The sequence below is a fragment of the Chrysemys picta genome, chromosome 1, assembly GCF_011386835.1.
Source record: "Chrysemys picta bellii isolate R12L10 chromosome 1, ASM1138683v2, whole genome shotgun sequence".
NCBI lineage: Eukaryota > Metazoa > Chordata > Testudines > Emydidae > Chrysemys > Chrysemys picta.
The window spans coordinates 356,719,240-356,733,822 of NC_088791.1; the positions used below are offsets into that span (position 1 = coordinate 356,719,240).

Consider the following 14,583-nt stretch of genomic DNA (forward strand, 5'->3'; position numbering starts at 1 on the left):
ACAGACACATGCCTAGAACCCCGACCAGGGGTATTCTATTTGCTACCCAAGATCCATAAACCTGGATATCCTGGACGCCCCATCATCTCAGGCATTGGCACCCTAACATCAGGCTTGTCTGGTTATGTAGACTCTCTCCTCAGACCCTACGCTACCAGCACTCCCAGCTATCTTCGAGACACCACTGACTTCCTGAGGAAACTACAATCCATCGGTGATCTTCCAGAAAACACCATCCTGGCCACTATGGATGTAGAAGCCCTCTACACCAATATTCCACACAAAGATGGAGTACAAGCTATCAGAAACAGTATCCCTGATAATGTCACAGCTAACCTGGTGGCTGAACTTTGTGATTTTGTCCTCACCCACAACTATTTCACATTTGGGGACAATATATACCTTCAAGTCAGCGGCACTGCTATGGGTACCCGCATGGCCCCACAATATGCCAACATTTTTATGGCTGACTTAGAACAACGCTTCCTTAGCTCTCGTCCCCTAACGCCCCTACTCTACTTGCGCTACATTGATGACATCTTCATCATCTGGACCCATGGAAAAGAAGCCCTTGAGGAATTTCACCATGATTTCAATAATTTCCATCCCACCATCAACCTCAGCCTAGATCAATCCACACAAGCGGTCCATTTCCTGGACACTACTGTGCTAATAAGCGATGGTCACATAAATACCACCCTATACCGGAAACCTACTGACCGCTACACTTACCTACATGCCTCCAGCTTCCATCCAGGACACACCACACGATCCATTGTCTACAGCCAAGCTCTAAGATATAACCGCATTTGCTCCAATCCCTCGGATAGAGACAAGCACCTACAAGATCTCTATCAAGCATTCTTAAAACTACAATACCCACCTGCTGAAGTGAAAAAACAGATTGACAGAGCCAGGCGAGTACCCAGAAGTCACCTCCTACAAGACAGGCCCAACAAAGAAAATAACAGAACACCACTAGCTGTCACCTTCAGCCCCCAACTAAAACCTCTCCAGCGCATCATCAGAGATCTACAACCTATCCTGAAAGATGATCCTTTACTCTCACAGATCTTGGGAGACAGACCTGTCCTCGCTTACAGACAACCCCCCAACCTAAAGCAAATACTCACCAGCAACCACACATCACTGAACAAAACCACTAACCCAGGAACCTATCCTTGTAACAAACTCCGATGCCAACTCTGTCCACATATCTATTCAAGTGACATCATCATAGGACCTAATCACATCAGCCATACCATCAGGGGCTCGTTCACCTGCACATCTACCAATGTGATATATGCCATCATGTGCCAGCAATGCCCCTCTGCCATGTACATTGGCCAAACCGGACAGTCTCTATGCAAAAGAATTAATGGACACAAATCTGACATCAGGAATCAAAATACTCAAAAACCAGTGGGAGAACACTTTAACCTGTCTGGTCATTCAGTGACAGACCTGCGGGTGGCTATATTACAACAGAAAAACTTCAAAAACAGACTCCAAAGAGAGACTGCTGAGCTAGAATTGATATGCAAACTAGACACAATCAACTCCGGTTTGAATAAGGACTGGGAATGGCTGAGCCATTACAAACATTGAATCTATCTCCCCTTGTAAGTATTCTCACACTTCTTATCAAACTGTCTGTACTGGGCTAGCTTGATTATCACTTCAAAAGTTTTTTTTCTCTTAATTAATTGGCCTCTCAGAGTTGGTAAGACAACTCCCACCTGTTCATGCTCTCTGTATGTGTATATATATATCTCCTCAATATATGTTCCATTCTATATGCATCCGAAGAAGTGGGCTGTAGTCCACGAAAGCTTATGCTCTAATAAATGTGTTAGTCTCTAAGGTGCCACAAGTACTCCTGTTCTTCTTTTTGTGGATACAGACTAACACGGCTGCTACTCTGAAACCCACCAAGTCTCTGTTATTCCAGTCACATCAGAGTCCCTTGATTGTGCCAGGACTTCCAATTCTTCCTACTTGTTTCCCAGGCTTCTTGCATTCGTGTACATGCACCTAAGATAACTAGCCAATTGCTCTACTCTCTCAATATGAATCAGGAGGGTTCCCAACTTGTAACATCCTCCTTGTATTTCCTCCTGGGCTTAGGTCCCCATCCCTCATTGAACCTAGTTTAAAACCCTCCTCACTAGGTTAGCAAGCCTGAATGTGAAGTTGCTCTTCCCTCTCTTTGTTAGGTGGATCTCATCTCTTGCTAGCAATCCTTCTTCCCAGAACAACATCTCATGTGGAAGAATCCAAAGCCCTCTCTCTGACACCACATGTGTAACCATGCATTCACCTCCAAAATTCAATGGTCCCTATGTGGGCCTTTTCCTTCAACAGGGAGGATGGATGAGAACACGACTTGCGTGTCAAACACTTTTATCCTTCTTCCCAGAGCCATGTAGTCTGCAGTGATCTGCTCAAGGTAATTCTTGGCAGTACCATTGGTGCCCACGTGGAGAAGTAGAAATGGGTAGTGGTCTGAGGTCTTGATCAGTCTTGGCAGACACTCTGTCACATCCTGGATTCTAGCCCCAGCCAAGCAGTACGCTTCTCAGGCTGCAGATTTCTCTATACATAATGCAAAGCAGCACACTTCTCTATACAGAATGCACAGAGCCCATAGATATGCTGAAGCATATCAAATCAATGCAGTGTTTGATTCTATCGCCGTGAGTAGGGCCTTCTGGTAGCAGTACATTAGGAATAATACATTATGATCTTCATTCAATGCATGTAGAGGTTGTGGTTCAGAGTGACGAAGTTACTCTGTTACTCTGGTCACCCTGTGACAATGTCACCCAGTGAATCCATGGCACAGCTGGGACGCTTTCCTTCCAGCTCACTGGTCTCTGCTGATTCTTTATCTCTAGTTCATTGACTGGGGCCAAAACCTCAGCTGCTGTAAGTGGGTGCAGCCACATGGAAATCAGGGGAAATTCCCTCCCTAGAGAAATAAAGAGAGAGATAACATCACACCTCTGTGCTGCTGCATGGACCATACGAGCCAGGTCTGAGAGACACTAAGCAATGGATTGGCATCTAGAGACTCATAGAAGATGTTCCTGGCTCAAGACACTTCCCCTTCTGCTGCCTCAGTTTTCCCATCTGTAAAAGAGGGATACTTCCTTGAAGTAGTGAGCAATAGTCTGTAAAGCACCTATCTGTGGTTTCCATGTGACACCGTGTCTCAGTGGGACTGAGCAGAGGATGCCAACTTCAGGACAAACAGCTGAGAAATAGGGCAAACTCACCCTAGAATGGTGGTTGTTCCATCATTAGATTATATCGAGCCAGTAACAAATGTAAATTTCTGTCTCACCACACTGGTTAACTAGAAGCCAAAAATACAGTCTCCATAGGCATCGCAGCACTTGGCTCAAAATTCGAACACTGGACACCATGATGAGCAGCTAGTGAAAACCAGTTTCACCACATATAGAATCCTTCTATTTTCAAGAGATCAGCCGCTTGGACAGATCAATATATGACTCAGATCTGACCCAATAATCACACTGTAGCCAATCCATTAGTAACTAACCACTTAAGGTTAAACATTAAAAGAAAAGAAGAAGAGATATAAATGGTTAATAAATGAGATACATGCAAGTGATTATTCAGTGTTCATAGATCAGGATCATAGCATGATGAAATACACTGCTAGCTTCCAAAAGTCTCTCTGAAAATTACCCAAGTAGGTTAGGGGTCATCAGTCCTTGTTCAGAGCTTCCTTTTTGGAAACCAGGTCCAGAGAAATGAAGACAAGATGGAGATGTCTCAGGGGTCCATCCCTATCTTCTGTTCCTTGCATGGAATTTTTCAGTCCCAAAGAAAGCCCACAGTCCATGTGCCTGGAAAATTATTGCCCCAAATTGGAATCCAGGGTCACACGAGCATATCAGGTATCCTTACATGCGTTGATGACAGACAAGAACAGCCATTGATCACATTCCTAGAGAGGTGTATTGATTCTATGGCCCATTGTGAAAGGTAAGTGTCCTTGATGGTCCATCAACACATAGCTGTGTGTCTTTATCTACCAGAGGGGTGCTACCCAGGAACACAACACATGGGTTTGATAAAAGTCCATGGCCAATATTCAATATTTCACAGAGAAAGATGATATATAAATTAGGACACAAAATATCATATTGTTTCTATATAAATCCATGTTACGCCCACATCTTGATTATTGAATGCAGATGCGGTTGCCCCATATCAAAAAAGATATATTGGAATTGGAAAAGGTTCAGAAAAGGGCAAAAATAGTGACTAGGGGTATGGAATGGCTTCCGTATGAGGAGAGATTAATAAGATTGGGACTTTTCAGTTTGGAAAAGAGTCGGCTAAGGGGAGATATGATTGAGGTCTATAAAATCATGACGGGTGCTGAGAGAGTAGACTGAGCTCCGTGACAAGCTGGCTGGTGACAGCGTGCTGGGCTCTCTTCCCTGAATCTCTTACCGGAGAGTGAGAAAGACTTTAAACTCTTTTCTGACCTCACTGTGCTATGTCAGCATGACAAGCAGGGGAACTCGTCTATTTACAATATAATGGGCTGCCACCTTTCTAATTGCTGCTAACTGGACCCCCAAAAAGCAACTCCTTGCCTCACCTCTTTGCCTCTTCTCTCCCCAGGACCTGCCCCTGTCATTTGCTCCTTTCTTTGGCTTTCTGGTCTCTTGCTGGATTATTTCCATGTCCCTCTCCTCATCCCAAGCTGCATGAGAGACATTTCAGTATTTGATAGGGGTTGCAACTTTAACCGTGAGACAAGAGGCTACTTAGACAATTGAAAACTCTATTTTCTTGGCAGAAGCACTGTATCTAATTCCTACTCAAAGAGATATTGTCAAGGCTGCTTGCCCACTCTGAACTTTAGGGTACAAATGTGGGGGCCTGCATGAAATTCCCAAAGTGCTAATTCCCTTCCCTGGGTAGCCTTGAGAGACTCTTCACCAATTCCCTGGTGAATACAGATCCAAACCCCTTGGATCTTAAAACAAGGAGAAATTAACCATCCCCCCTCCTTTCTCCCACCAACTCCTGGTGGATCAAGATCCCCTTGGATCTAAAAACAAGGAAAAGTCAATCAGGTTCTTAAAAAGAAGGCTTTTAATTAAAGAAAAAGGTAAAAATCATCTCTGTAAAATCAGGATGGGAAATAACTTTACAGGGTAATCAAACTTAAAAAGCCCGGAGGACCCCCCCTCTAGCCTTAGGTTCAAAGTTACAGCAAACAGAGATAAACACTCTAGCAAAAAAGTATATTTACAAGCTGAGAAAACAAAGATAAAACTAACACGCCTTGCCTGGTTGTTTACTTACAAGTTTGAAATATGAGAGACTTCTTCAGAAAGATTTGGAGAACCTGGATTGATTTCTGGTCCCTCTCAGTCCCAAGAGCGAACAACCACAAAAAACAAAGAGCACAAACAAAAGACTTCCCCCCACCAAGATTTGAAAGTATCTTGTCCGCTTATTGGTTCTTTGGGTCAGGTGTCAGCCAGGTTACCTGAGCTTCTTAACCCTTTACAGGGAAAAGGATTTTGGAGTCTCTGGCCAGGAGGGATTTTATAGTATTGTACACAGGAGGGCTGTTACGCTTCCCTTTATAGTTATGACAGATATATTGGAATTTAAAAAGTTATGGAAAAAGGCATCAAGAATGATTAGGGGTATGGAACAGCTTCCATATGAGGAGAGATTAATAAGAATGGGTCCTTTCAACTTGGTAAAGAGACAACTAAGGGGGGATATGAGAGTGATTTATAAAATCATGAATGATGTGGAGAAATTAAATAAGGAAGTGTTATTTACTCTTTCTCATAACACAAAAACTAGGGGTCACCCAATGAAATTAATTTGCAGGGGTTTAAAAGAAACAAAAGGAAATATTTCTTCACACAACACACAGTCAACCTGTGAAGCTCTTTGCCAGAGGATGCTGTGAAGGCCAAGACTATTACAGCTTTCAAAATAAGTAGATAAATTTATGGAGGATAGATCCATCAATGACTATTAGCCAGGATGGGCAGTCATGTTGTCCCTAGCCTCTGTTTGCTGGAAGCTGAGAAATGGATCACTTGAGAATTATCTGTTCTGTTTATTCCCTCTAAAGCATCTGACATTGGCCATGTTGGAAGACAGGATACTGGGGTAGATGGACCTTTGGTCAAACACAACATGATTTTTCTTAAGTTCACTGAGGAAGGAAATGGTGTGCAGATGTTGTGTTCTGTTGTGCTTACCTGAATCTGGGTATCTATTTTGCTGTCTAAAGTAGAGGAATTGTTTTAGCAACCTGTGAATGGGATTCCACGTGGCCACATTCTGAGACTGCTCAAATAGGGAAATCTGCAAAGAATGGGGCAGACAATCCCCAAAATTGGTGGTTATTCTAATACTTGGATTTACCAAGGCAACAAAAAAACAGACTTTGCAATGCTTTACTGCTTACAGAGAAGCCAAAACACAATTCCCTTAAAGTATCAGAGGAGTAGCTGTGTTAGTCTGGATCTGTAAAAAGCAACAGAGAGTCCTGTGACACCTTTAAGACTAACAGATGTATTGGAACATAAGCTTTCATGGGTGAATACCCACTTCGTCAGACGCATGGGACGTATTCACCCAAGAAAGCTTATGCTCCAATACATCTGTTAGTCTTAAAGGTGCCACAGGACTCTCTGTTGTTTTTTACAATTCCCTTAAAGCAGCCAAGCCTTGGGCTGCCACCCAGACAGCCAAGTCAAGTATGCTGATATTATTGAAAATCTTGTTCATCATATAATAAAGTTCTACCAATCCCAAAGGATAAAAAGTAAAATATAAAATAAAAAATAAAAAAATTCCACACACCACTTCCCACGTGAATGAATATTTAAGATACTACCGAAATACGCACTTAGAGCCAATTCTTATTAATTAAACTAAGATTTATTAAACTATAATTATACATAGAGACATGATTAGAGTTTTTAAGTCAGTTTCATAGTAGAGATGTCTGGCTTCAGACTTCCACAGATTTCTTTCAGAATTAGTCAAGAGATTATTGTCCAATGTTGAAATATTAATTATCAGGGCAGTCCAGGGTATAACTGGAGACAACAGTCTTGTGACTCAAGCTTCCCCTGATGATGCTTAAGCAGATCTGAGATTAAAAGATCAGGTTCCAACAGCCCTTTATAAAATTTGTGGGCAGCAGAGCAGTACTTGGGTGAACAATAGGATTTTGAAGTAAACTTCTATTTCCTAAACATCACTGGTAATTAACTACGTGGATTAACATAAGGTTATTATCCATTAAACAGTGTATAGAGTGTTTACAAGAAACTATAAAGAGACATATAGAAAATAATATTGCACACAAGATCCATCTAATAATATTTCCTTTTCATCTCTGAACAGGGCCGGCTCTGGCTTTTTTGCCGCCCCAGGCAAAAAAGCCGCCGGCCGCCCCCCGCCTGTGGGGGGGGGAGGGCGGCCGGAGCCCTGGGAGGAGGGCGGTGAGCCCCGGAGGGGGCTCTGCTCTCCCCCTGGCCGCTGGGGGGAGGGTGGCCAGAGCCCTGGGAGGAGGGCAGTGAGCCCCAGCGGGGGCTCCGTCTCCCCCCGGCGGCCGGGGGGAGGGCAGCAAGAGCCCTGGGAGGAGAGCGGCGAGCCCGGCCGTGGCCCCACTCTCCCCGGGGGCCGGAGCGCCGCGCCGCCCCCCTCCAGGTGCTGCCCCAAGCACAAGCTTGGTGGGCTGGTGCCTGGAGCCTGCCCTGTCTCTGAATTAACCAAATAAAACTCTAGACAGGAATCATTTGGTTACACTGCTAACCTCTAACAAGCTGTCAGGAAACAGAGACTACTAAAGTTAGTAACTTCTTCCAGTTCTTTAATAACACAAGTCCACATTTAAAAGCTCTAGCCTATCTAAAATGGAATAGTCCTAATTACCATTTACATACTTCTCTAACCTGTCTCTAAAGGGTGAAACTGGGTTAATAGCCTGCAAGTTGTTTAAGTCTTTCTGGTCATGTGTCACAGAAACCCTTTTGCAAGGCCTGTTTGCTTTATAGATGCGGATGTAACCAAGCATCTACTGAAATGACACATATCAAATTATAGAAATTGTAAGTAATAACAAGGAAATGCATTAGATAATCTTTTCTTTTAGCTTGCGAATTTTCCTTATTCTTAGAAGGAGGTATATTCCTGCTTTTGTAACTTTAAAGTTGAGCCTAGAGGGGAATCCCCTGTGTTTAAAGTATTTTTATTAGCCTGTAAAATCACCTTCTATCTTGATTTTTCAGAGGTGCTTCTTTTACTTTCTTCTTTATAATAAATTTCTTCTTTTAAGAAACTGATTGATTTTAGTGTCCTAAACATAAAGGGTCTGATCTGTCTTTTATTAAAGGCAATTGGTTGGTATATTATTCTCAAGCCTCCCCAGGAAAGGGGGTGAATGGGTTTGTGGGGATATTTTGGGGCGGGTAGGGTTCCAAGTGGCCCCTCCCTGAATGTTTGTTTAAATCACTTGATGGTGGCAGCAATACCATTCAAGGACAAGGAAAGGAATTTGCACCTTGGGGAAGTTTTTAACGTAAGCTGGTGGTATATAAGCTTAGGGGGTATTTCATGCGTGTCCCCACATCTTTACCGAAGAGTTCAGAGTGGGCAGGAATCCTGATAGTACCCTACGTCACAAAGAAAGGAGAGCACCTGGCAACATGGAAAACCACACTAGAGCCTCTGGTGTTCAATGTTGAAAGATGGTTGGCTTCATTCTGAGGGCTGAGGAGGATCCTCATGGGCAGGAGGATCCCCAGCCAGCCTTGAAACAATCACTGACCAACCTGAAAGGCTTGTCACAGAAATTGTGGGCCCATTGGTAGACCAGGATGTCCTCCCTCCTTGTTCCCCTCCACTCCTCCAAAACAGACCTTGTGGCCCAGAAGACGAGATGGAAGTCTCCGCAATGCTGGTGAGAGAGCTTCACCTTACCCATGAAATCACAGGTGTCCAACAGAAACGACAAGAATCATCCAGGAGCAAAGTGGCAGACGGTGTCATGGACTTATGATTATCATCTGGCTGGGCCCCTGTTATGAGCCTGTGGCCCACGAAGATGGGCAAAGAGAGAGCAGAGCACCGGTTTGGGGACTGTACTGGTGGAGCTGCGCAACCCATCTCTATTTCCAGAAAGGGAAAAGGAGTTGGAGGGAAGAGAGCAGCCTCTCGACGTTCAGGGAGGGAGACAAAAAACACCCCATGACGTTCATCCAAGGACAAGGGAAAGGAGACAACACCTGGACGGCAGCAGTACGGAAGATGGAGAGAACAAAAATGAGTAGCACTTCTCTCCCCCATCCACCCACAGCTCCTGTATCCACTCTGTGGCTCCAGGTCTGGCTCGAGGCAGCCTGAACTGAGGGTTTCTTCTGCCGTTCCACCCAGGCAGCCTGGGCACTTACCCTCCCCCAACAGGGCCTACTGGGGTGGGAGGCTTCAACTCCTGCCAGATGAAGCTGAGGCAGCCCAGGCTTGGGGCTTCTGGCCCCTTCTGCCGAGCTGCTCTACATGAATCACATCCGGATTGCCATGATCTGTTCATTCCCTCTGAAGCACCTAGCACTCGTCACTCTCAGAAGACAGGCTACTGGGCTAGATGAAACATTGGTTTTACCCAGTATGGCCATTCTGGTCTTCTTATTTAGATCCCAGATGTATCTGCCTCCTGCTGTAACCCACTATACCCCACTCCCCTCCCAGAGCTGAGATAGATCCCAGGAGTCCTGACGGGGTCTCTTTCTCCACTGGGTTAGTAACAAATTAAGAATAAACATTTAAATTTAAACAGGAATCAGTGCGCTTTAAGTGACTTGCCATAAGATGTGAGATCATATTGGTATTAGAGATGACTGGGTCGCAGCTGAAAAGGGAGGGGAAGACAGGAGGAAGTGACAGGGGCAGTGCCTTGGGGAGAAGACACACAGCAGGGTAGAGGCTTGACAAAAGAGATGGGGCAAAATTGCAATTTCAGGCACCCAGCTAAGATCAATTAGAAAGATCACAACCCAGTGTAGTGTGCACAGCCTGATTTCCCAGTTCATCACATTGACACAGCTCAGTAAGGACAGGAAAGGGTTCAATGTCTCTCTGTCTGTCCAGTAAGTGATTGACGGAAGAGGCCCCAGCACCATGGACCAGCCAGCTCTGCACAGAGCTCAATCTGAGAGCCAGAGCACAAGGAGGAAACATTTAGGTCTCTTTATGAGTAAAGAACTGGAGCAGCCTGTCCCGGATCTGTTTGGTCCTCACCCCGTAAATGATGGGGTGCAGCATGGGAGGCACCAGCTGGTACACGCTGGTAATGAGAATAAGGAAATGCAGTGGCACATTTTGGCCAAACCGCTGAATGAGAGAGGAGACTAAATCTGGGATGTACAAAACTGAGATGGCACAAAGATGAGAGATGCAGGTTCCAAATGTTTTGAGCCGGGCATCCTTTGTGGGGAGGTGGAAGATGGCCCGGAGGATCAGAGTATAGGACACGGCGATAAAAAATAAATCCATTCCGCTCACAGAGATAATATTAAACAGTGCATAGTAACTACTGATGCTGATGTCAGCGCAGGCCAGCTTCACCACAGCTATAAACCCACAATAGAAATGGGGGATGATGTTGGTTCTGCAATATGGCCACTGCCTCACCAGGAAGGGATAGGGTAATGTGATTATGCCACTACGCAGCACCACGGCCAGGCCTATCTTCGCCACAACAGAGTTTTTCAGGATTGTGGAATATCTCAGAGGATTGCAGATGGCCACATAGCGATCAAAAGCCATGGCCACGAGGATTCCAGACTCCATCTTTGAGAAGGAGTGAACGAAATACATCTGTGTGAGGCAGGCACTGAAACTGATCTCCCTCGAATTGAACCAGAAGATGCTCAGAATTTTGGGTACGGTGGATGTGGACATGACCAGGTCGCTGACGGCCAGCATGCAGAGGAAATAGAACATGGGCCCGTGGAGGCTTGGCTCCCTCATCACAATGAAAAGGATGCTGAAGTTCCCCAATAGGGCTATGGAGTATATAGCACAGAAGGGAATGGAGATCCAGATATGGGCTGCCTCTAGGCCAGGAATCCCACGTAGGATGAAGGTGGAGGGGTTGGTGAAGTCGGTTGTGTTAGAATATGACATGGTGTAGGTTAGAAAATGTCCAACTCTGAGACAGAACGGTGTCTCCTGCATATATCGTATGCTCTCCTATCTTTCTGTGTGTTCCCAGGATCTCGGGTGATGGTCGCAGTGGAAATGCCTGAATGGAGAGAAAATGTTAATATGAGACACTGCGAGCACTAGTGGAGGCTGTTCTTATGGGAGAAGCAGATTGGTCGCTCTTCACACACTGAAAAATGGCATTTTCATTATTCAGAGAAAATAACTATGAACAATGACCCTACTAAATCCAATTCCATAATTTTATTCTGCTCCCTGCATTAATAATTCATACACTTTGTGGTGGGGGAACCTTAAGAGGCACCATCAGGAAACTGGATATCCATCATTGTTCCTTAATGCAATGAGAGTCTGGATAGGGAGTCCATACTGAAGGGAGTTCCCCATTCAACAAGTTGCTCAAAATCAGAGAGGGCAAAAAAAAAAAAACTTTTTCAAAGACATGCTGTGAGAAACATCCCAACTAGAACATACCTCAGGGAAAAGAACTAAGCGCCATTGATAGCACATCAAGAGAAACACCTGCTTATTCGCAGCAGTGGGCAAAACAAAACAATGTTCAGATTTCTAAGATATGGGATGGGGAATAACATGTTCTGGATATGTGTTCAGTTTTGGTCACCCAGTCTCTATTAAGGATATTAAAGTGTGGGACTCTTTAGTTTACACAAGAGACAAAGAAGAGAGCATATGATATAGGAGAGGAAAATAAAAAAAGGAAACTGATTTACATTCAAATGGACAGTTCCCAACCAGTATTATCTATAGACACTTAGTGCTCCAAGAGGACTATTTCCCCAAAGTTGAAGAAAATTGTTAGCAGAACTGATGGGGGGGGGCGGATTTAGACAGAAAAATATGAAAAATATGAATGAATATTGGTAATTCTTTAATAACAGTTTATTTGATAGCAGAAAACTCATGATTCCACAGTCAACAAAGTGAACAACTTTGGGTAAAAACTCAGTTTAGTGGTAAAGTGAAGGCAGCATTTAGGGGGAGGGAAGCAATATGTAACAAAGAAGAAAAAGGAATAATAGCTAGTCAAGAATAAAAATCAGAAGTTAAGAAAATGTATCAGGAACATTAAGACATCAGGGAAGTTTGGCAGGGTTATGGATCATAAAAAGGAGGTTATTAAGTATATTGAGAACAAATGAAATCCTAGAAAAGATTTATGTCAATTCCTGTGTTAAATGTAAAGTATTAAAAATAAAGGGCAAGTTTATTATTATTATTATTTTAATAAAATAATTGAAAAGGTTTAGAAAGAATGGAAAAACTGGTTTGGAATTAATTTTAAAAAGTCTAAAAATGTTAGTAATGCCAATCACCAACAGGGTTTATGCAAAACAGATCTTGTCAAATAAACCTGATTCCATCCCTTTTTGAGAGTACACATTATTTGATCAAGGGTACATATCTGGAGGATCAAGGGAACAATGAAGATACAATGTACCTTGATTTCTTTGAGGCATTTGCTTTAGTAGTGGAAAATATTGAGTTGGTGAGTTGGAGCAAGGGAAGGATTTTACTTCTGCATATGGGATTGGTGAAACAAACTGCATCCAGTTCTGGAGTCCACATGTGAAAAAAAGATGTTGAAAACTTGGAGAGGGGTCAGAAAAAGCCACAAAAATTATTGGAGGATAGACAAAAAGCTGGATCGTTAGACTTCAGGGTGTATAGCTCTTTAACTTATCAAAAAGTTGATCAAGTGAAGACTTTCATAGGGAGAAAATCATAGGTCATAATGGGCTCTGTAATCTACCAGACGAAGGCTGAGCAAGACCGATGGGGCTGGAATCTGAAGCCAAGCAAATTCCAGCTCGAAATTAGGGCCAAATATTTAGCAGTGAGGGTGATTAACCATTGCTTATTTCAGTTTTCACCAAGATGGTTGGTGGTATTTGGACACCTAACATAGAGAATGCCAGTGAAAATGGGGTAGGTTCAGATGCTAAAATAGGGAACGAACAAGTTAAAATTTACTTGGAAAAGTTTGATGTCTTCACGTCACAAGGGCCTAATGAAATACATCCTAGAGCACTCTGAAGGAACTGACTGAGGAGACATCTGAGCAATTAGCTTTTATCTTTGAAAAGTGATGGGAGACAGGGGAGATTCCAGAAGACTGGAAAAGAGCACATATAGTTCCCGTCTATAAAGAGAAAGAAGGGAAACCCAGGCAATTACAGACAGGTCAGCTTAACTTTTGTACGAGGTAAGATAATGAAGCAAATAATTATGGAATCAATTTGCAAGCATCTGGGAGATAATAAAGTGATAAGTGATAGTCAGCATGGATTAATGAAAAACAAATCATGTCAAACCAACCTGATAGCTTTCTTTGACAGGGTAACAAGCCCTGTGGATGGGGAGGAGGAGTAGATGTGGTGTATGTAGACATTAGTACAACTTTTGATACCGTATTGCATGACCTTCTCATTAACAAAGTAGGGAAATAAAACCAAATGGAGCTACTATAAGGTGAATGCATAACTGATTGAAAAACCGCTCCCAGAGAGTAGTTATCAATGGTTCACAGTGATGCTGAAAAGGGCATAACAAATGGGGTTCGGCAGGGATCAGTTCTGGGTCCAGTTCTTTTCAATGTCTTCATCAACAATTTAGATCATGGCATAGAGCGTAGATTTATTAAGTTTGCAGATGATACTAAGTTGGGAGGGATTGCAAGCTTTTTGAGAATTGGATAAACATTCAAAATGATCTGGGAAAACTGGAGAAAAGGACGATTAGGGGTTTTGAAAACACGACCTATGAGGGAAGACTGAAAGATCTAGGTTTGTTTAGTCTGAATAAGAAAAGACTGAGGGGGGACATGATCACAATTTTCAAATACCAAAAAGGTTGTTACAAGGAGGGAGAAAACTGTTCTCCTTAACCTCTGAAGAGAAGACAAGAAGCAATGGACTTAAACTCCAGCAAGAATGGTTTACGTTGGATATTAGGAAAAATGTTTCAAAAAAGGCAAATACTATGGTTGTTTATATTAGCAGAAGTATAACATGCAAATCATGGTACGTGATAGTATTCCTCTACTCGGTGTGGGTTAGGTCTCAACTGGAGTAATGTGTCCAATTTTTCTCGCCAATGTATAGAAAGGATGTAGGGAACCTGGAAAGGATCCATAGACAAGTAACAAATGATATCCAAGGGATGGAATGCAAGCTAAATGAGCAAGCCAAAGGAACCAATATGTTTATTAGGAAAAGAGGAAATTACTATGGGACATGAAAGTGGTCCTCAAATACTTGGAAGGCAGCCATAAAAAGGTGGAGGAAAGTTATACTGTCTTACCACAAAGGG

The 14,583-nt window shown here is 43.3% G+C and overlaps 1 protein-coding gene across 1 annotated transcript; it reads right to left on the reverse strand.

Annotated features, from left to right (window-relative positions):
• Positions 1 to 10,266: 10,266 nt before the first annotated feature.
• Positions 10,267 to 11,265, reverse strand: LOC101949111 (olfactory receptor 52E4-like). Its single transcript, XM_005310491.2, has one exon. The coding sequence runs from the start codon at positions 11,263 to 11,265 to the stop codon at positions 10,267 to 10,269; it is 999 nt and encodes a 332-aa protein (XP_005310548.2).
• Between the last annotated feature and the right edge of the window lie 3,318 nt (positions 11,266 to 14,583).